Source organism: Misgurnus anguillicaudatus, chromosome 21 (genome assembly GCF_027580225.2).
Source record: "Misgurnus anguillicaudatus chromosome 21, ASM2758022v2, whole genome shotgun sequence".
Taxonomy (NCBI): domain Eukaryota; kingdom Metazoa; phylum Chordata; class Actinopteri; order Cypriniformes; family Cobitidae; genus Misgurnus; species Misgurnus anguillicaudatus.
The window spans coordinates 55,188,869-55,211,454 of NC_073357.2; the positions used below are offsets into that span (position 1 = coordinate 55,188,869).

Consider the following 22,586-nt stretch of genomic DNA (forward strand, 5'->3'; position numbering starts at 1 on the left):
TCTATAGATCAGTGGACACAATTCAAATAGACTGATGAATAAGGAAACAATAACATTTCTTAACTTTTTTAATTACTTCATAAACAATATTTTAATACGTTTTCAAAGTTTTAAATGGTAAGAAACATGTCTGTGTTCATGGCTAGACACTCAATCAATTACAGTTCAGTCACAGTATTACACCTTCACAGGACATTTTCCACAGTTGGCATCAGGAAAGGACAGGTGATAAACGGACACCAAACCCCTAACAGCAGTCTGGTATAAAGTGTCCATGCATGTCCATGTGAAACTCTGCGTCTACGTATGCCCGCGCAATCTCCTTGAAAGACTTCCCATCAAGCACCAACAGAAAGCAACGCTGCCCAGGTTTGCAGCTTATGACAGATACTAGTACAACACCTAAAAATTAAACATATGATTAGTCAAGTCAAATTGATTTATATAGCGCATTTGTATAAGTGTTGCACTGTTTTAAAGCAGCTTTACATTAAAGAAGAAACCACAAAAACCTCGAAAATAATTAAATATACAGTATATAAAGTAGAATATATAGTATTATTACAAATTTTGATTAAATAAATCTTAATCTAATTAAACGATATATAATTTTTCTTTGACTTTTAGACATTTAGTTAATTAATATGATAATTAACAGGTGTCATATTAAAAGTGCATTGTTAAGTAACTTTTAGAAGGATCTCTTGACAGAAATGCAATATAATATAACTATATTATCAGTAGTGTATAAAGACCTTACAAAATGAACTGTATTGTTTTATTTACCTTAGAATGAGATGTTTTTATCTACATACACGACGGGTCTCCTATCGCGCCACCATGTTTCTACAGTAGCCCTAAACGGATAAACTGCTCTAAAGATTCGTCACTACGTCATCTCAGATGACGACGTGTTTGTCCTGTGGCACCTACCGTAGCTTCACTATGCGTTTTGAAAGAGAGGGGTGAGCTGTGGACTGAGCCATTGGTTGCAATTCACAATCTCAACACTAGATGCCGCTAAATATCTACATAGTGGACCTTTAAAGGAAAACACCACACCTTTTCAACATTCCACTATGTTCTTACCTCAATTTAGATGAATTAATACATTCCTTTCTTTATTCAATACGTGCACTTAATCTTTGTACAGCGTGTCATGAATGTGTTAGCATTTAGCCTAGCCCCATTCATTCCTATGGCTCCAAACAAAATTTTTATTTTGTGCCACCATACTTACTCGTGTAACTACTCATGTAACAGTCTTTAAATAGGGAAAACATAGAAGTGTTTGGTGGCTTCTAAATTCATCTCTGTTTGGATCCCAAGGAATGAATGGGGCTAGGCTAAATGTGAACACATTCACAACGCGTTGTACAAAGATTAAGTGCACACATTAAAAAAAGATAGGTTTGTATTAATTTGTCTAAGTTGAAGTAAGAACATAGTAAAATATTGAAAACTGTGATGTTTTCCTTTAAAGGGACAATAAGTAGGATTTCCCCCCCATCCAGCGGTGAAATTGCATTTTGCATTCAAACGAATAGTGCTATCTAGCGCCTCACTTTTCCAAATGCGTGTTGCAACTACAGTAGCCGTTATGTAATCATTGATCTCTTTGGCTTGTCCGTTTTAGCTGGTTCACGTGTTCTGAACGGAAATGCATTGCGGTAGGCTAGTGGTTTTTGTCCCTCTCTGCTATTATAGTTTTTCAATATGGCAAAACGACATGGAAGCCTTCTAGTACTTACTTGTTCAATGTAATTAAAGAGAGTAAATTCTAAGCTTGCAAAGAAAAGTCAGATCATTGGCAGAGGTAATTTGACACCAATGAGGACATATTTATAAATAAAGACATTGAATGCGTTTACATGCACAGTCTTATTGATTTGCATGTAAACGCATGAAAACAGTTAATAAGCAGATTTTTGATAGTTATCCGCTTATTCTGTGCATGTAAACGTACTCATTGATTTTGACTTATAAAATACTTAAAAAACTACATATTGTCCATTTAAAGGTGCAGTGCGTAAATTTTAGCAGCATCTAGTGGTGAGGTTGTAAATTGCAACCAACGGCTCAGTCCACTGCTCACCCCTCGCTTTTAAAACGCATAGAGAAGCTACAGTAGCTGCCACCGGAAAAACATGTCATTGACGGAGACAACTAAGTAAAAAAAAGTTCTGTAGAATCATGGCGGCACAAAATGGCGACTTCCACGTAAGGGGTCCCACAGTGTATGTAGATAAAAATGTCTCATTCTAAGGTTATAAAAACATAACAGTTCATTATAAAAGAGGTCTTTGTACACCACTGATAATATAGTTTTGTATATTATTTAGCATTTCTGTCAAGAGATCCTTTTAAAAATTACACACTGCACCTTTAAATGATTTATACAAAAAATTTAAACAATAATGTCTAACCATCATCTTCATCAACTGCATTGGGCCTGGGAATAAAAACAGGCTCAGATGAGAAGCAGTTCTCCTCCGTCCATTCAATCTTCTGCTTGGTCTCAACATCAAGTTTCAAAATCTGTAAAAGACGTCAGTATTTACTACCGATTCGTTAAATTGTAGTGCAGAAATAAACTTGTCATACCTTTCCGGCCACTGGAGATACATCCACACAACACGTGTAAGCATATCTGTACTTCATTCCGTTAAAATTGTAATTAATTCTAGGAAGTTCCACTCCTAAGAGCAATATACAGATTTAGATCATATAGATGATAAAAGCAAGAACCATTCCTGATTCAAACAAACATTATCTGACCATCAAAGAGAACTTCGCCCTGACAGAGAACCTTTCCATCTTTCTCCTTCACAGCACTCGCTTTTGTATACTTCAGTTTGACCAGATCCTCACCCATCTCACCCTGCGGAAGTCACAGAAAACTGATTCATTCAATTCAATCTTAGCAAATTCGCCCTTTGCCCATAAAGTGTAAACAATATCAGGTACCTTGTCACTAAGAGGCAACACAAATCTTTTGCACATGGGCTTGCAATACACTGTATTGGAGGCGATTTGATCTTTCAACTTGTCCAGGTAAAACACATCATACAAGCTGTTGTCATCGTAGGCGATCACGTCAAAAACAACATGGCCGTCTTCTTCAAAGGCATTGACCTGATGGTACACGCACATGGCACCCGTGTAATATTTGGTTCCGACTTCTTTCCCCGTCTTTCGATCGATAAGATGAATCAACGTCTGGGGGCGAAGAGAAAAATCAACACGACACGAATGGCAAGGTATGCACGCATGGGGAAAAGTCAAAGAGTGTCTTACGCTTTCTTCAGGGTGAAATTTCATGCAGCTGGCCCAGCTGACCTTCCTAAGATAGGCCGTGGCCATTTTCAGGATGTCTAGTTTCAAGGGCTGCTCAATGAAGATGAAGTAGTTATCAGTCATGCCAAAGCTGTGGTAATAACTGGGGGTAAGGAGAGAGCGACAGGGCACGGTGCAGACCACCTCGACGTTCTTCAACGCTGTGGGAGATGCTTCTGATCCACCTGATTAAAGGAACATTGTAGCATTAAACAATAATCATAAAGAGATCTGCGATTTTAAATTACAACATACTTACTTCCTCCTGCAACCTTGAACAGTGTGTATTTAGTTTTGCCCTTCTCTGCGATGGATGTGCCCATACTGTAGCTATTTCCTTCTTTATCGTAATGTGTATGTGATGCGACAATGTTTACAGGAAGGTATTTCATGTAGTCCACCTTAATAAAAAAAAACATTCTTTTAAAACATTTTACCAAAAATAATGCTTTTGGGGATAAAGTATTTACCTTGTCTTGTGTCTCTAAAGTGACAGGGTCGATTTTGCGAATATAGTTGGTTTCAGATGTGGCGTGATAGTCATTTCCATATTTGATGATGTTATTGGCACAGTTATCAGTGAAGTCTGGGATGGTGTGACTGAGGAAGGTGACCACTCTGTGAGGTACAAATAACTATTAGCTTACGAGTAATTTTTGACATTTGATGATAGACTTTTTCCTTAAAGAATTAGTCCAAAAAAATTTACTCACCACCATGTCATCCAAAATGTTGATATCTTTCTTTGTTCAGTTGAGAGGAAATTATGTTTTTTGAGGAAAACATTCCAGGATTTTTCTCATTTTAATGGACTTTAACAGACCCCAACACGTAACACTTAACTCAACACTTAACAGTTTTTTTCAATGGAGTTTCAAAGGACTCTAAACGATTTCAAACAAGGCATAAGGGTCTTATCTAGCAAAACAATTGTCATTTTTGACACGAAAAATAAAAAATATGCACTTTTAAACAACAACTTCTCGTCTATCTCTGGTCCTGTGATGCGCCACGCAAAACGTCATCACGTCAAGAGGTCACGGATGATGTATGCGAAACTACGCCCCAGTGTTTACAATTGTGGAGAAAGAGGACCGTTCCGACGTTGTTGTATGTCGAATGAAAATAATTAATGTCTTTGTCACAGTTTATTGTTTAAAATGTTCCGCAAATGTGCGTTTCATATATGTAACATGTGACCTTACCACGTCACTACGCAATTCCGTGAGGTCGCGCTGGCTCTTCACACAGCCGAAGGAAGAAGAGAAGCTGTGGTTTAAAAGTACATATTATTGATTTTTCTTGCCAACAATGACAATCGTTTTGCTAGATAAGACCCTTATGAATCGTTTGGAATTGTTTAGAGTCCTTTGAAACTCCATTGAAAAAACTGTTAAGTGTTAAGTGTTAAGTGTTGGGGTCCTGGAATATTTTCCTCAAAAAACATAAATTCTTCTCGACTGAACAAAGAAAGACATCAACATTTTGGATGACATGGTGGTGAGTAAATTATCTGGATTTGTTTTTTAAGAAAATTGACTAATCCTTTAACTTTTGACAGGTCCATGTAGATTGCATAAGTGAGTACTTACTTGGAGAATATATTTTTACATGGGTCCGGGTAAGCCATGGTGCCCATTTCGGATACCACTATTCTGTTGGCGTGCATGTTGGAGTTGTAGGTGTCACCTCTGAGATATTTGCTCCTGTATATCACCTCCCCTGAAAATTAAATGTAGTCTTTAAAATCAGACGTATTCGAAAAAACAAGGGTCCAGGCACGGGACAAATAGAGGACTGTTAAATGGGACATTTCACTTTTTTAAGATGTCAAATAAATATTTGTTGTCCCCAGAGTATGCATGTGAATTCTAACTCAAAATATCATATAGATAATTTATTGTAGCATGTTAATATTGCCACTTTGTAGGTGTGAGCAAAAATGTGCCATTTTTGGGTGTGTCCTTTTAAATGCAAATGAGCTGATTTCTGCACCAAATGGGAGTGCCGTGGTTTGATAGTGCAGATTAAGGGGCGGTATTATTATCCCCTTCTGACATCACAATGGGAGCCAAATTTCAATTACCATTTTTTTCAAATGCTTGCAGAGAATGGTTTACCAAAACTAAGATAATGGGATGATCTTTTTAACATTTTCTAGGTTGATAAAAGCACTGGGGACTCAATTATAGCACTTAAACATGGAAAAAGTCACATTTTCATGATATGTCCCTTTAAATAATTACCCATAAAAGTTCAAGCAACAGCGATTATTAAATAAAATATTATATCAGCACTTATGTCATGGGCAATAAGCAAAATACCATTTTTAATGGTGAAATTGTGTAAAAGTGCCATTCCATCGAACCAATGGTTGTAAGACGTCTCTCCCAATGAAAAGAGACCGGGACCATTGCGTATAAGCGTGCCCTCCAGCCAATCAGGAATCAAGCCTGCAGAGATCACCAATCATGTGTTAAACAACCCAAATAAAAATACTGTAGTATACTTTGCTATTTACTATAGTAAACTGTAGTCAAATTCCTAGATACTACACTCATTCCGTTTATCTATTCACTACAGTTAATACTACAGAATACTGGACTGTTCATTAATAAAGTTTACTTTATATATAATATATTTGCAGTACAGTTTACTATAGTAAATATCAAGTATACATAATTTAGTTTTTGCAATGCTGACATTGTTGTATAGTTTCATATTTATAAGTAACTTTGTATAAAAGTGTTTGCAAAACGATGAAATAAAAATGAGAAGGAATCTATTCAGAAATGTAAAAAGTGCATAGTAATTAATCTTAAACGTTTATGGTGTCCACATTTTTGTCTGCAGGTGGCAGTAGATGTCCTATATAGGTTCTGATAAGAACAAAAACATTTTTTTTAAAGTTTTCTCGTTTGTTTGTTTGTTTTTCCTTTAAAACAAGAAAACTAGCCAGAAACACTTTATCACTAAAACACACACGTTGGTAAATCGCAATGTTTACAGGATAACGTAGCCAATATAACACAACACAGTAAAGGAAATCTGCATCGCACGTAAACACTCAAAAATCAGATCCATCCCGTTATATCTCATTACCTTTAACTTCTGCTTTGATTGGGTCAGGATGCTCTTCCTTGTTTTTACCATATTCGTACTGCATCTTAACCCGGTTTCAACCAAGTCTTTCCAGTAGGGTTTAGGTGTTCCGACACAGCTCGATCTATGATGTGTACATACAGTAACGTTACTCTTGTCAAAAACTTTAAACGGCGTTGCGCAGACAAATGGGCGTTTGACATCACGTTTCGCGGACGCGATTAGAAAACTCTACATTCTCGCGATACTTCAATGTCATGGCTGACCTATCTGCGCAGCGCTGCTTGAAGTCGAATGTTTAATCAAGTCTCCGCCTCCGGTCACTGAGTTAATGTTAATAACTTTTCTTATCGTTCCCTCATTACTGCCACAGCATTATCAGATTCTGCTCCTGAGATGTAAACAAGTCTATCTTAGGCTATATTGAGTCACTTTTGGATCACGTAGCCTCAAAAGGAGTAGGTGGAGTCTTAAATGGTCAATTAATTTCAAAAAATCTTATTGCTGAAACAAAAAAGTGTTTTGTTAGATTTTAATATAACAATATCACTGTTAATACTGACATGTCAAGTGACACAATGTTGTGCACATTTAGGGTGAATTAATTTAAATTTCAAGTCATCTCAATGCAACTAAACTCACAATGGTTAGGTAAATATACTGTGCACTATGTAAATATACTGTGCAATGTCCATATCTGACCCAACTATGCGTTTAAGCCACCCAGCATTCTAATCTGAAACATCCCAGCAACGTATATGGCAAATTGTTAGGTTTGTCCATATTTTTCCAGTTGTTGAAACCAACCCATTTGTTTAGAGCAATAAGGTTCAAGTAAATAAAAATAACTTATGTTTTATAGTTACATACACTTTTACATATTTTACAGTAATGCAAAGGAACAAATAGGCTAAATACCTTTCCTACACATGCATTTTAAAGGGTTTTGCACACAATGATGTGAAATACTGTTATAAATTGATAACTGTGTTAAACTATGAACTAATCTATGAAAACATCGAGATAGTTACACCTTATCTTTTGTATGATAAAGTCTTAGGAAACGTTTTATTTAAAAAGAAGATAGGAGTTAAAAGATAAGTAGCACGCTCCAAGACAATCGTCAAGCTTTATGTGAGCTAAATATGCATTTCAAATTAGTATTTTAAAGTATTTTGTTTACCAAAAGTATGACCTCAAGAATGACATCATAATTTTCTCTGTGTGACCATGCATGTACACTGGTGAAGAGTAAGCTTTGTGTTAGTAGCTCAAAAGTAGCTCAAAAGGTTACGTTTCACACACATGCTGATAAAAATGTATACCTATAAGTTTTGAATAAAGCGTCTACCAGCCCAGATACATGTAAAAACTATAATTTGTACATTCTCACAAATTCTTACTAAAAAGGATGTGCTCATTTTACACATTGTTTTGTGCTATCCTATTTAGCACACTATCATTTTGGGTTGATTTTCTGTTCAAATACATAACAGGGACAACACAAGATGTGTTGTTCTGAAAATAACATAGAGATGTCTAGTTAAGGACAACACATGGGGATTTCCGCCTGGATTTGGCCTACCCAATTTCATAAGCTTCCCATACCCACATGCAGAGGTGTACATACAAAAGTTTGGTATCATTTTACAGGAATCCCTTTGAAATTACATAAAACTTTGTTGAAAGTGCTAAACATGGTTGTATGTGTTGTCAGTCCTCTAATAAACACAAAAATTAATAGGCGCTTTTTGATGTTTTTTTTTCTAAAGTCTGTATATAAAAGTGTATAACTCTGGCCCTGAGTGTTAACGAAATCTGCAGGCAGTTTTGTTTGATTCCAGCAATTGTAAGCTTACAGAGGAAAAATGATTTTTTTCTCTACCATAATCTATGCAAAAGTTATTCTATTCCGATTTAAGGGAGGAAAAATATTATTTTTGTATTCAATTTCAGCATTTAAAGTGTTCCCATAACCACATACAGTGGAAAAATGCAAAACCTTCATATATATCAATATCAAATATCAATTTACAAAAAACCCTTTAAAGTTACATAAAAAGCTGCTGTTTGTGTGACAAATATTGTTATTTATGGTGTTTTGTTATATGATGAAACACCAAATTGTATTTTTTATGTTGTAAACACTGTCTTTGATAGTGTATAACTCTGGTTCTGGGTGCTCTAGCATACTGCAGACATTTCTGATTGTTACCAGCAGCAGATAGTAAACCCCCCCAAGAAAGAATTATCTCTTTAGCATGTCGACTTCAAAAGTTATTCTTATTTTACTGAAGGATGTGAAAATACATTTTTATATAAAAATACTTTGTTTTGTTTTGCACATATAATAAATAGCAAGGGATTATTCATGCACACAACCACAACACTTTTTATATGCATTGATGCTTAATACAAGAATGGTAAAATGAAGGATCATGGATGGATGAATGTGTGGATATCTTTAGGCAGATATATAAACAATATCCACATTTAGTATATAGACAGAAATGCTGTGAATGGACTCATTGTTTAGAGTAGGACCTAAGATTAAAGATGGTGTAGCATTTGTGGCTATCTGTCCTATCTGAGGCAGTTCACAGTCAAGTTTCCCATATGTTTACAAAAGCCCATTTTTTACCTCATTATTCATTCGACGATTGTTGAATATGTGACGATAATAGAACAAAAATAATATTTAATGTAGCCTTATTCCTGAGAATGAGAGCTTTCATGTGATATAAGACTTGCCCATGTTTGTACTTGAAAAATATAAAATATGTGAATATTAAATTATTTAAAAAATATGGGGGGGGGGGTGATGGTGTAAATTAATTGTAAATAACTTTCTTACAGTAAAATATATCTCAAAGTGATGCATATCTGCAGAAAGTAGAGAGTCTAAGCTTTCAAACAGTATCTCATATGTGGTACTGGGTCCATGACAGACCATTAAAAATTATATATATATATATATATATATATATATATATATATATATATATATATATATATATATATATATATATATATATATGGACTCTAAAAAAAATATGATTTAAGATTCTCTACCTTGTTTTATATATATATATATATATATATATATATATATATATATATATATATATATATATATATATATATATATATATATATATATATAAATAATATATAAATAATATATATATAAAACAAGGTAGAGAAAATTTTTCCTATTAGTCAAGCCTGGGCCCTATCAGATTTGTGATATAAGTCACTGAAATGATTATAGCCATCAAGACTGCACATTGCCCTGTGAACTTTACTCATTAACTTACGATCATTTCATTACACAATCATCATCAGAATAATTGGCTGCTCTTTATGAATAAAATGTGACACACAAAGAAGTTTATGAAAATTGGTGTAGTTTATTTATATTAAATACAAGTGACTAAAAATATAAAAGAAATGATTATTATGAAGATTTTTTACCTTATTGCCTAATTTTTACCCCATTAAATATTTGTATACAAAATATAGTAAGAAACTTGCAGAGTCCATAGAAGCAATATTATCTGTTTTTGTTTTTCTAAGATGGACAAACAGACAAGAAGGCAGGACTATCATTCTTTTTTTATTTACAAAAAAGTATTTCTTATATAAAAAATATATTGTCACATTAAAATAGCGTTTAGGTTGCATTGTCTGAATTTAAAATATCACAGATAATAAATTATAATGTAAACATTCATTAAAGTGAGATAATTGGCACATACATTAAAGATTTAAGAGTGATAATTATACTGTAAAACAATACAAAAGATACAACAATCAGTTTTTTAATCTATACATATCTGTAAACATTTACAGTTAGTTGTAAGCCATATATTTTTTACTTAATCACCAGCAGCCATTACTAAAGTGATTGATAGTGCATTCAAAGTATAAATTTTTTCATTATGTTTGTTCCTTGGGATCAAACTTATGACACTGGCGTTGCAGACGCCATCAAGTGGTCAAGGTTATTTGCAACAAAGCTCTGTTTGACAGGCTGTGTGTAAAAACATAATATGATTTATAATAACACAAATGTTGGATCCTAAATAATTATTAAATAATAAATAATTAAAATTAATTTCTCCAAAAATTACAATAAAAATCATCATGTTTAAAAAAATTTAAAGTCACTTTTTTAAGTTTAACTTCCAATGCTTTTATCCATCAATGATGATGAAACTTATATTTCAGATGGTTGTGGTGTCATTTTTAAGGTCCATTTTAGGTAGACGTCTCAGGTATGAATAATCCATGCAGGTCCATATGAACCGTGGCATTGATTGAAGCCCGAGCAATCTCCTTAAAGGACTTTGCATCCAGGACCAGCAGGAAAGGCGGCTTTTGAGGGTTTAATGAAACCACAGAAGACAGAATAACACCTAAAAATAACCCACAAAGATTCTGCATTTATATTCTGTCAAGAAAACATCAAAATAAAGTCAGTGTGCATTATATGCAACAACATGATTCTTACCATCATCTTCTTCAACGGCATCCGGAGAGGCAACAAACACAGGTTCTGATGGGTAACCTTCCTCATCCACCCACTCGATGTGTTTTCTGGTCAATATGTCAACTTTTGCAAGCTATATGAGGAATATGATGCAATATTACAAAATTTCCACTTTTGCTCATAAAGGTCAAAATGGTATATAATCATGTGATCAAAAATATGACCTTGTTTGGATACGGTGACCACTCAACCCTGGATCCATAGAAATATCTGTACTTCTTACTGTTATATTTGTAGTTGATGCCTGGTAGTTCTAAACCTGCAAAATTGGTCAAAAAAGGGATTTGCAGTAACTACACAAACCCTGAAACTGAGGAAAATGCCAGGGGCACAAACATGTTACACAGTCGTTTCTCTGTAATGGGATAAAATTAAACCAGAAGACTTTGTCACAAGACAGAACAGATGTCACGAACCCCTTTTCAAGCCAATTTTGACCAAATGTGTAGTTACTGCACTTTGCCTTTGTAGGGCAGTATTGGCTTTTTAAGAACTGAAACATTGTTGTGGTGCACATTTGCATTCAGAAATTAATCTTCAAATCACAGGTGCAGACAAAAGAGCATTAACCAAAGACCCGTATGCATGCACAAATTGCCAAATGTGATCAAGTCCCCAATATAACAATCTCACCCTTAAAAAGCATGTCAGGGGTGCAGAACAGCGAGCCGTCCTGCCTCAGCACTGCAGTGGCTGTTGTGTCCTGCAACTTTACCAGGTTGGTGTCTGGTGGAGTTTCCTAAAAGAAAAATGTATTTACTTGTAAGTAAAAACAAAATAAAGACGCATTAGCTGACACAATTAGCATATGTGACCCTGGACCACAAAACTAGTCATATAGGTAGCATGAGTATATTTGTAGCAATAACCAACAATACATTGGGATGGACAAAAATTATACATTTTTTATGCCAAAACTCATTAAAGGTGCAGTATGTAATTTTTAGAAGGATCTCTTGACAGAAATGCAAAATAATATACAAAACTATATTATCAGGGGGTTATAAAGACCTTTCATAATGAACTTTTATGTGTTTATTTTTATCTACATACACCGAGGGTCCCCTTACATGGAAGTCGCCATTTTGTGCCGCCATTTTTCTACAGAAGCCCTTAACGGACAATTTTTGCCAAGTTGTCTCTGACGATGACATGTTTGTCCATTGGCGGCTACCGTAGCTTCTCTTTGTGTTTCAAAAGCGAGGGGTGAGCAGTGGACTACGCCGTTGGTTGCAATTCGCAACCTCACCATTAGATGCCGCTTAAATTTACACACTGCACCTTTAAGATATTTTGTATAATTTCCTAAACGTTCCTGTCCTATATATAAAATTATACAACAGTTCTTTCTGGTTCTCGAATCTGATTGGCTCAGATGCGTGCAATATTCTACTGATAACAGCACAGTAACCGCTTCACCTTTCGTATCATTCCGCCACCTAGTGAATGGAGGTCCTCTATACAGGCTCATCTCTGAATGGAAAACTGCAGGCACACACGGACACACACAACCGCGCTGTTTTGAATCACTCTCCGTCTGTCTCATTAGTTCACTAGCTCGTAAATCAGTCTGTGAATCCCCAATCGGAAGTTATTATTCCGTCAAAGATCAGCGCTCTTGGATGTTACGTTAAAGTTAATGGGAAAAATGTCTTGTCACATCGTGTGGACGATTAACACTTGGAAAGAGGAATGTAAACACTCATTTTTTTCTGGAGCTATATCTCTTATCAGAACGCGAAAACACCGTGGAACTGCAGGTAAGCACCGCAGCTTTTAAATGTGGACATTGATCATTTATTTAATCGCGACGTGACTATTAAAACATGTTATGAGATATCGCCACTGATATATTTATAAGCAGCATGCAAAAACATCTCTCTGACACTTATAAAAAACAGTTTTATATAGTACTGACAAGAACGAAGTCTAATAATAACCCAGTGCTCGTATCGCGTTAAGTTGAAATGGTAAACCAATAGTAACATTATAGAAGTATAGTTTTATTAACTTTTACCTCGCACCAAAACAATAACAACACAAAAGACACTAAATATAATAAGAAAACAAGTAATAGTTTAATCATGACACCAAATACTGCTGATTTGATCTCATTTTGACCATCAAAAACAAACAACGCCAACATGAGAGCCACGGAATACCTATCAGAGATGTAGCCCAGAGAGGGCGGTGGTCAGCGGGGCGAGTGAACACTGACGTCCGCTCATGCTTTGGTTCTCATACGTACCGAATCTCACTAAGCAAACGTTCAAACAGGCGCTATCTTTACTAATCGACTGCAGATTTAAATATAATACATATATATTCTCGATTGAACTAATCTTAAAACTACAATTTGTGACCAAGAAACGTTAATATAAAGAAACGCCTATCCATCCATTGAGTTAATATGAGATTCAAAGCAGCCGAAAGTGTTACCTGTCATTCTGTCCGCCCTCAAATCCGTGGCGGAAGAAGTAGTTCTCAAACAAAGAGGCTTTTAAAATATCTCCATTGTTGTTTTCTAGTTTTCGTTTTTCAAACGTGTGCCGTCGAACTGTTGTATAAAAGCAATATCGCTCTCGGAGTCGTGTGATATAGCTCTATATCATCACGGCTGTGATTGCCTCTGGCACTCGGCCTGCGGCCTCGTGCCTCTGGCCTAATCACAGCCGTGATGATATAGAGCTATATCACACTCCTACTCGAGCGATATTGCTTAAATGTATTTATCATTAGTAATTTGTGTTGCTAAAGACTTAATTTAGGCAACTTTATATATTCATATATAACTTTTTATATTTTCTTAATATTTAGATTTTTTGTACCCACAACAAACCATACGTCAATGAAAAGTTTGTTTATTTATTCAGCTTTCAAATTATGTGTAAATCTCAATTTCAAAAAATTGACCCTTATTACTGTTTTTTTTGGTCCAGGGTCACATATTAATTTTCACTAAATAATGCTGTGACACATATAATCTCAAATCTTTTATAACACTATGTTATAATTACATTTTTTAGTTATAAAGTATTTCTAAATAATACGAAAAAGTTTAAATTCTTGTGCACTGGAGATCGAGATTTAACGAAATGATTATTCTCTTTATTTGCACTATTTTACCTTGTCTATATTGATAGGAAGGACAAACCGCTGGCATGTTGGTGAAGAAAAGTCCTTGTTGGTCTCTATGAACTTGTCAATATCCTGCCTCATGTTTCTTATATAAAACATATCGTACAAATTGCTGTCCTGGTATGTGATCAGATCAAATACAACATGGCCATCTTCTTCATAGGCATTGATGTGATGAAAGACCACAAAGGCATCTGCATAATACTTTGTGCTCAACGTTTCCCCAGTTTTCCTATTTACCAGATGGATTATCGTCTGTAAGAAAATCAAAAACAACAATTATCCGTCTAGAGAGGATTAAGCTAACAGATGAGTGGTTGAAGTAGCATTTTTTGCTCACCATGTCATCTTTGTCGAATTTCAGGCAACTGCCCCAGTTGACCCCTCGGAAGTACGCGGTGGCCAGGTTTAGTATATCCAGCTTGAAGGCCTGCTCCACAAAGACGATGTAGTTCTCCGTCATGCCGAAGCTGTGGAAGTAGCTCGGGTACAGGGTGGAGCGAAAGGGAATGGAGCAAATTTGCTCCAACTTACTGAGGGCTGGCTTATCTTTTTCTGCAAGTAATACAGTTGCTCATCATACTTTGCTCCTGTGCTAGATTTTCTTATTATTGACACATTTCTATTTACCTGAGGCATTAGCAGGCACCTTAAAAATAACATATTGTGGCCTGCTGAAGTTCATGATGGCCATACCCATGTTGTACGTGTTCCCATCATCATCGTAGTGCGGGTGCGCGGTTGCCAGGCTCAGGGCAATGTGGTTTCTGTAATTACTCTGAAATAACAAAAAAAAACAAGAGTTTACCATTAAACACCAAACGTTTATACAAGATACACAAATATATAAATGAATGTTCGACTTACTCGTCCTAAAGTGTCAAGAGTCAACGGGTCGATCTGATTAATGTAGTTCACCTCTGATGAAGCATAATAATCTTCACCATATTTGATGATGTTAATGAGATTATTATCTGTAAAGTCCGGGATGACGTTCAGCAGGTAACTAAAGGTTCTACAAAACAATTCAAAGCTATTACTAAGTACGTCCTTTTATTTCAGCTTTATGGAAACAAATGTAGGATGCATTTTCTTATTACTTGGCGAATATGCTCTTGCAAGGATCTGGGTAGGCCAGGGTACCAAATTCAGTAACAATGATCCTATTGGCTGTCATGTTCTTTTTGAACGTCTCGCTCTTCAAGAATTTGCTCTTGTAAAATACATCACCTAAAAAAGAGTTTTATTGATTTTGATGCATATAATAATGTGTAAATACATACTTTCTAATACAGTGGTCTCCAACATGATGCCCACAGGCACCAGGTTATCCGCACGGAGTCTGTGAGTTGCCCACCAAAGCACATTACATTAATAGCCTGAATTTTATTTTATTTACTTATTAAAAAAATGTCTTTATTTAATTGGTTAACATTTTAAACAATAAAAAAACATACCAACTAGTAAAACAAAAAAGTTTATAAATAGACTATATCAAAAAAGTAGCCCTCCATATTGTGTTATCCATTGTGGTAGCCCTTGCTTATAAAAAGGTTGGAGACCTCTGCTCTAATATATAGTTATAAAACATTTTAAGTTTCAATCACAACTTATATAATTTGCAGAAAGGGTTGAAATATGGCAGATCCATGTTTTTGTTTTTTTCATGTTTTTTGCAATGCATAAATTCAGTCTACTCACTCTGGTTTCCATGAATGTCAATTAAAACATGACTGTCCCCTTGACTCACCATGTTTAAAGGTGAAACTGTGAATAAGAGCCATTCCATCAAACCAGTGCTTGTATGAAGTATCACCAACTGAGAACAGACCAGGACCATTGCGCAGAAGTGTCCCCTGAAGCCATGAAGGGATGAAACCTATGGAAAACTGATCCTTTAATGTCTAAACAATGACAAAGTATTATAGTTTTGAAAGCTCTGGTTCTGTTTATAACGTTACAGAATTATTGACTTATGTCTGTTTTCTCACAATAAAACTGATTGAAAACACAAAACCCCAACATAATTTCATTTAATATAAATGTAGGGCTACTAGATTTTAATATGTAATAATACTATTTTTCATTAATATTACTAACACAATGTCTTACAGTCTTTGCTCACTATCTTGTGTCATTTTTAGCCAGAAGATGCCTTTTTGTCAAATAAAAAATTTCCAGAATCTCCAGAATTTAAAATTTGGTGTGGGTATGAATAAATTTGACTGTAAATGTAGGCTATTTATTTTCAATTAAAGGTGCAGTGTGTAATTTTTAGAAGGATCTCTTGACAGAAAAGCAAAATAATATACAAAACTATATGATCAGGGGTGTATAAAGCTCTTTTTATAATGAACCGTTATGTGTTTATTGCCTTAGAATGAGATGTTTTTATCTACATATACAGAGGGTCCCTTACGTGGAAGTCGCCATTTTGTGCCGCCATGTTTCTACAGAAGCCCTTAATGGACAAACTTTTTTTACTAAGTTGTCTCCGTCAATTACATGTTTTTCCGGTGACGGCTACCGTAGCTTCTCTATGCGTTTCAAAAGTGAGGGGTGAGCGGTGGACTGAGCCATTGGTTGCAATTCGCAACCTCACCACTGAATGCCGCTAAAATGTACACACTGCACCTTTAATATTACTAATATAAATATATTGTATAGAAATCACTGGTTTAAAGTATGTGTTTTTTGTCCTTGTGTGCATTTTAAAGGGGGGGGGGGGCTGCACGATTTTTGAGAAACGCTTTGGAAAAGGAAGTAACAAAACACACTTGTAGCCAATCAGCCGTAAGGAGCGTGTCTACTAACCAACATCGTTGCCTGGGTTGCGTGTGGGGCGGGTCTATTAAAAGAAGGTCCAGATTCTATTGGGGTAGAGACGTGTTTGTTTAGGTCAGGGGTCTCAAACTCAAAGTGGCTTGGGGCCATTTCTGAGACTGACATTTCATTAGAGGGCCGCAGAGCTATTTTAACGTTCAAAAAAGTACAATATTTCTTTAAAATATTTTTTAATGTATAATAATACTTGAAAATATATAAACAGTGTTTTTTATTTTTTAATATACATTATTTTATAAAAGTAAGTAAATATTTTCTTAACCTTATTAGGCTTTGAATTATTAACTAAGGCCTATTAAAACTAACAAATTTACCTATACATTTATAAACTATTATAAAAAAAAATTACCAACAGTACGTGTTTCTGTTTTTATTTATTTTTGACTGTTTTCAGTCATAGTATTGACTTCATTATGTTCCTTTTTGTTATTCCACCGTTTTAATGAATTTGCTATTATATTTAGAAAAATATTTGATTGAAAGTGAAAGTGATCCTAAAACATTTGGATGGGTAGTCAATGTTACATAAGCTAGTTGGACAGTAAAAATAAATAATACTGCTCTATGTATAAGCAAGCAAGATAATGTATTATACTTCATATATATTTCATTATATATAGAAGTGTACATACTTGTATCCTCTGTAATTTCTCCTCATCTTTCCTCTTTTCCTAACCTGGGCACTTTGATGGGTCATTTTCTCATCCGTAGTTTAATATTAAACTGTTGCAGTACATCTCCCACTGCGGTGTCTCCATTAGAAGCTGTGACTTGATGTGAACTACGGTAATAACCCCACAGCAGCTCTTCTCTGAGTAACAGAGTATCCACCCGGAAGTAACAAATCTTCTCTGGACAAACACTACAAAGTCGCGATCACATGAACTGATCGCATTGTGACAATGATATGATTGACGCGAGAGGAATTAAAATTCGATCACGCATTCCGTTACCCTCGCCATCACGGAGCGCGCGCTCGTGGCTGCGTAGCAACAGGTGACGCGATCCCACGCTGCGCAACCTCCGCTCCCAAGCAAGCACTTTGAAAAGTAAACATACTTTAAGAAACGCCTCGACTCGTTTTAACTCGCGTTGTTAGACGCGACATGTGACCGAACCCTTAAACGTTTAAATAAAAAAAACGAATTTAAATAAAAATCTTTCTGCGGGCCAGATTACGTTATATTGTTGAAAGGTGACGCGGGCCGCAGAGAGGGGGAGGGCGGGCCGCAAATGGCCCGCGGGCCGGGAGTTTGAGACCACTGGTTTAGGTGATTTCAAATGTCAACATTGGCTTTCAGAGATCGTGCAACCCACCTTTAACCTAACACGCGACGCAGTGCCGCAACAAGCAACAGTGGTCTCATTCGATAGAAGTTCTGCGCATCATGAATATGAATATTAATCATCAAACATGAATAAGGAGAAATTGATTATAGACGTTTACAGAAATTATTATAAATAATACAAATAGCGTTTAGTGAGGCATCATGGAACGATGAATACAGGTGATGCATCCATATTTTACCCTTTTTAATGATTTTATATTTAAATGTAAGACTTCTGGCTGTCACACATTGTTATTTGCACAAACGTAAAATAATAATATTGTTTAGTCTTTCAGGGTAATGAGATAAAGCATATTTAGCGTGCTGTCCAATGGGAGGGCTCCAAGCTTGGAATATTAGCCGGTACCCAGAGTAGGCTACTCCCCCTCTTTAACTGGGATGGATGTACCAGCGATGGGGTGGAGGAGGGATGCTGCAAAAACTGTCACGTGACAGAGGTGAGGGACGGCTGTAGAGACCTCTTCACGCTGAGTAGTTGGGTTGGATTACATGACCATGCTCCTCCCGAACTAAGTTAAATAAATCTCATTACTGTAGAGAGACAAATGGCGTATCTCTGGGATTATACAGCGTCGCTTTTGGTTAGGAATAGGTTAAATCATACAAATAGGTTAATACAAAGTTAATTCATTATTTCTTTACATTAACACTCAAGAGTTAACTATCTGTGATGCGTCATACTTTACGTCACGTTCCTCACAGCTGATTGGTCCTGTTTTGAGTTTACGCGGAATAAACGATGCTCTTAACCGACGTGAGTTACTATAGTGATGAAGCCTATCCACCTTCCTGAGCCCGAGAGAGCAGAGTTTGCTCAAGCTAAACCCAATTATTACGTCGTACATGAGTTAGTAGCAACTAAAATAAGCAACAGACTTGTACTAAACTACATTTCACCGTACAACACGTCATTCGCAAACCTCGCTGTCTTTAGTTGTGGTGATGATCGACATGAAGAAGTCCGACGGTATACATGCAATTTGATCGTAAACAAGACCATTTACCTGACACATCTGCTTTAAGCGGCTCTGGCGTCTCACTTCCGTTCCTCCAAAAGAAAGACAGCATACAGGACTCATCCAGGTGCTGATCCTCCTGAGACATCATGATGGAGCTCACTTCCATTAAAGTACACTTGTAAGATCACCGCATTAATAACATCCGCTATGCCGTGCGCGCGTTATTGCGCGTTCTGCTGATTACGTAATTCATAATCTCCTTGCATAACTGATAGCCTATAGTATTTTATGTGCAGTTCAGATACTTTTTATGGAGAATGCATTCATGAATAGCATAATGTGAATTATTAAAATACGAATTTTACATATTACACATGGGTTTGTACAACTAGCATGTATAAATATGAATTGGCATGTCACAAAAATATGTTTTTATGGATATGGTATTTACTCTCAAGCAGATTATAGCATGCTAATTTCATGTTTTCTTATATTACCATATCATAGTATTATTTGAATTTACTTGGAGTAGCTTGTAAACACCTGCTACCGGCACATGAATGTGGTAATCATTCAGTTTTTATGGTTTATCACTATAACTACTATCATAATACCGACACAGTACCATAGAGGTAAATTACACAATCCAAGAATAATCAATCTTGCATAAACATATATGGCTTGCCCATATATTTACACATGAAATCTTTATAGCCCATAGATTTTGCAATAAAATGGCAACAATCCAATGTCATCTGACCTACAATTTTAGAAAAACCTTCATGTTATGTAACGTCTGGCTGGTCTTACAAACCTAAATCACACAGAGCATTTTTTAATGTGAACTTTATTCCTCAAACATTTCATATCCTGAGATGACACAACCACTATCCCACTTTGTACCAAAAAACTCTATTAGTTAAACTAAGCATGTTGTAAATGTCAAATCCACTGTAGCAAATCATTGTAAAAGAATGGAGTTTCCAAAATCCAGGCACCCTTAAATCAGGGTCACATATTAGAAATTAAATCTAGAGCATTATACATCACATAATGAAAAGAGAAGGGTGCACGTTTTTTTTTCCAATTTTGTATGCTCTCATCATTTAAAGAAGCTGCATACATGCAACTCTTCTGCAACTTTCCGTCTTGATATACGTTTAGAAAAAACATAGGATTTACTATCTTATCTGTGAATGTTATTTAAAACTAGGGTGTTAACTTGGATATCACTAATTAAGATAAGCTTTTAGGTGTTCACTGTCTAAATGAACACTGAAAGAATATGTAGGTGAAAACATATATACTTACTGCACACAATGTCTTTATGCCGCTGTAAACTGATCATTGTGTTGGGTTGTTATATGATCTTTGCATTTGACATGCCAGCACTTTTATAACCTGTTTGAACTTTAAAAGCAGTAAATTAATTATGTTATCACCAGAGTATCAAAATGTATGTCACTATATGTCAGTGAGTATTATGTTAGATATACAGTATGTTAGGAAAAAGTAGCATACCATTGTCGTAGCAATGATACAGTTAAAAAAAGCTTTGGGTTAAAAAGGGACGAGCCCAGCGGCTGGTTAAAATTAACCTATAAAGTGTTATTTGACCCAACAATGGGTTAAAACAGGGGTGGGGAACCCTGGGTCCTGGAGGGCCACTGTCCTGCAGAGTTTAGTTCCAACCCTAATCAAACACACCTGAATTTCATTTCCAAGTTTACTGAAGACTTTGGCTGAGTCCCAAACCGCCTACTTCCATGCTATGTAGTATGTAAAAAGCGCTACTTTGCGTACTATATAGTATGAAAGTGGGCGGTTTCGGATTCAGCCTTTGATTTTTTAGGTGTGTTTAATTAGGATTGGAACTAAACTCTGCAGGGCAGTGGCCCCCCAGCACCAAAGATTCCTCACCCATGGGTTAAAACATCCCAGCACATTGGGTTGAAACAACCCAGCATTGGTTAAATTACAACAGTGCCGGCTAGGCTCGTCCTTTTTGACCCAATGCTGGGTTGAAAATGATTAGGATTATTAGGAACACCTGTTCAATTTCTCATTAATGCTATTATCTAATCAACCAATCACATACATGGCTGTTGCGTCAATGCATTTAGGGGTGTGGTCCGGCTCAAGACAATCTCCTGAACTCCAAACTGAATGTCAGAATGGGAAAGAAAGGTGATTTAAGCAATTCTGAGCTTGGCATGGTTGTTGGTGTCAGACGGGCCGGTCTGAGTATTTCACAATCTGCTCAGTTACTGGGATTTTCACGCACAACTATTTCTAGGGTTTACTAAGAATGGTGTGAAATGGGAAAAACATTCAGGATGTGGCAGTCCTGTGGGCGAAAATGCCTTGTTGATGCTAAAGGTCAGAGGAGAATGGGCCGACTGATTCAAGCTGATAGAAGAGCAACTTTGACTGAAATAACCACTCGTTACAACCGAGGTATGCAGCAAAGCATTTGTGAAGCCACAACGCGCACAACTTTGAGGCGAATGGGCTACAAAAGCAGAAGACCTCACCGGGTACCACTCATCTCCACAACAAATAGGAAAAAGAGGCTACATTTTGCACATGCTCACCAAAATTGGACAGTTGAAGACTGGAAAAATGTTGCCTGGTTTGATGAGTCTCGATTTCTGTTGAAACATTCAGAATATAGAGCAGATGGGGTTTAATCTTTGCGTGTGAGGGAGAGCTCCCTCACTTCCTCCCACACTTTCGTGCGCCTCACGCGCTACCTCCCACACCTCACACGCTACCTCCCACACCTCACGCGCTACCTCACACACCTCACACGCTACCTCACACACCTCACGCTTTACCTCCCACACCTCCCACGCTACCTCCCACACCTCCCACGCTACCTCACACACCTCACGCTTTACCTCCCACACCTCACGCGCTATCTCCCACATCTCCCTCGCTACCTCACACACCTCACGCTTTACCTCCCACACCTCACGCACTATCTCCCACATCTCCCTCGCTATCTCACACACCTCACGCGCTATCTCCCTCGCTACCTTCACACCTCCCTCGCTACTTCTCACACCTCACGCGCTACCTAACACCCTTACGAAAAATTAACTATGGTTATATTGTGGTAAAAGTGTAGTTACCATGTTTTTTTTGGTGTATTGATTACTATTAGCAAAACCATGGTTTTACTACACTATCTATGGTTTACCTATGGTTTTTGAAAACCATGATTGTCAAAACCATGGTTATTTCGTAGTTACTATGGTTTTACTACAGTAACCATGGTTTTTTGTTTTTAACTGTAGTAAAACC

General features: G+C 36.3%; 3 protein-coding genes across 4 annotated transcripts in view; 1 reads left to right on the plus strand and 2 right to left on the minus strand.

Annotated features, from left to right (window-relative positions):
• Positions 1–52: 52 nt before the first annotated feature.
• On the minus strand, positions 53–6,656 carry bco1 (beta-carotene oxygenase 1). The gene is made up of 11 exons (XM_055214055.2): positions 6,439–6,656; positions 5,661–5,789; positions 4,929–5,058; positions 3,807–3,954; positions 3,596–3,737; positions 3,298–3,521; positions 2,968–3,219; positions 2,779–2,881; positions 2,605–2,699; positions 2,427–2,538; positions 53–402 (listed from the first exon to the last, which is right to left on the minus strand). The coding sequence occupies exons 1-11, from the start codon at positions 6,500–6,502 to the stop codon at positions 248–250; spliced, it is 1,554 nt and encodes a 517-aa protein (XP_055070030.1). The 5' UTR covers positions 6,503–6,656; the 3' UTR covers positions 53–247.
• A 3,426-nt stretch (positions 6,657–10,082) lies between these two features.
• On the minus strand, positions 10,083–19,466 carry bco1l (beta-carotene oxygenase 1, like). 2 transcript variants are annotated; one of them, XM_055214065.2, is made up of 11 exons: positions 19,326–19,460; positions 15,879–16,007; positions 15,229–15,358; positions 14,996–15,143; positions 14,759–14,906; positions 14,469–14,683; positions 14,117–14,383; positions 11,624–11,729; positions 11,155–11,249; positions 10,952–11,063; positions 10,083–10,856 (listed from the first exon to the last, which is right to left on the minus strand). In XM_055214065.2, exons 1-11 carry the CDS (start codon positions 19,444–19,446, stop codon positions 10,699–10,701), a joined length of 1,629 nt encoding a protein of 542 aa, XP_055070040.2. In that variant the 5' UTR covers positions 19,447–19,460; the 3' UTR covers positions 10,083–10,698. The 2 variants fall into 2 exon arrangements, with proteins under 2 accessions (XP_055070040.2, XP_055070051.2); XM_055214076.2 differs by lacking the exons at positions 14,996–15,143; positions 15,229–15,358 and having other exon boundaries at positions 19,326–19,466.
• pkd1l2a (polycystic kidney disease 1 like 2a) overlaps positions 19,320–22,586 on the plus strand; it is a 47,025-nt gene continuing 43,758 nt past the window's right edge. The window contains exon 1 of the mRNA XM_073859415.1: positions 19,320–19,458. The gene's annotated coding sequence lies outside the window, so the exon portion shown is untranslated. The remainder of the gene's footprint in view (positions 19,459–22,586) is intronic.

Bases quoted from the DNA above. Each gene is read 5' to 3' on its own strand.
- bco1 (XM_055214055.2), bottom strand. From the start codon at position 6,502: ATGCAGTACGAATATGGTAAAAACAAGGAAGAGCATCCTGACCCAATC. The intron at 3,738-3,806 runs GTAAATACTTTA...TTTTTTATTAAG, and splicing joins CTTTAGAGACACAAGACAAG to GTGGACTACATGAAATACCT. The intron at 2,882-2,967 runs GTACCTGATATT...TGACTTCCGCAG, and splicing joins TGTTGCCTCTTAGTGACAAG to GGTGAGATGGGTGAGGATCT.
- bco1l (XM_055214065.2), bottom strand. From the start codon at position 19,446: ATGGAAGTGAGCTCCATCATGATGTCTCAGGAGGATCAGCACCTGGAT. The intron at 16,008-19,325 runs GTAAATGGTCTT...AGTTTTCCATAG, and splicing joins GCTTAAAGCAGATGTGTCAG to GTTTCATCCCTTCATGGCTT. The intron at 15,144-15,228 runs GTAATAAGAAAA...ATTGTTTTGTAG, and splicing joins TGCAAGAGCATATTCGCCAA to AACCTTTAGTTACCTGCTGA.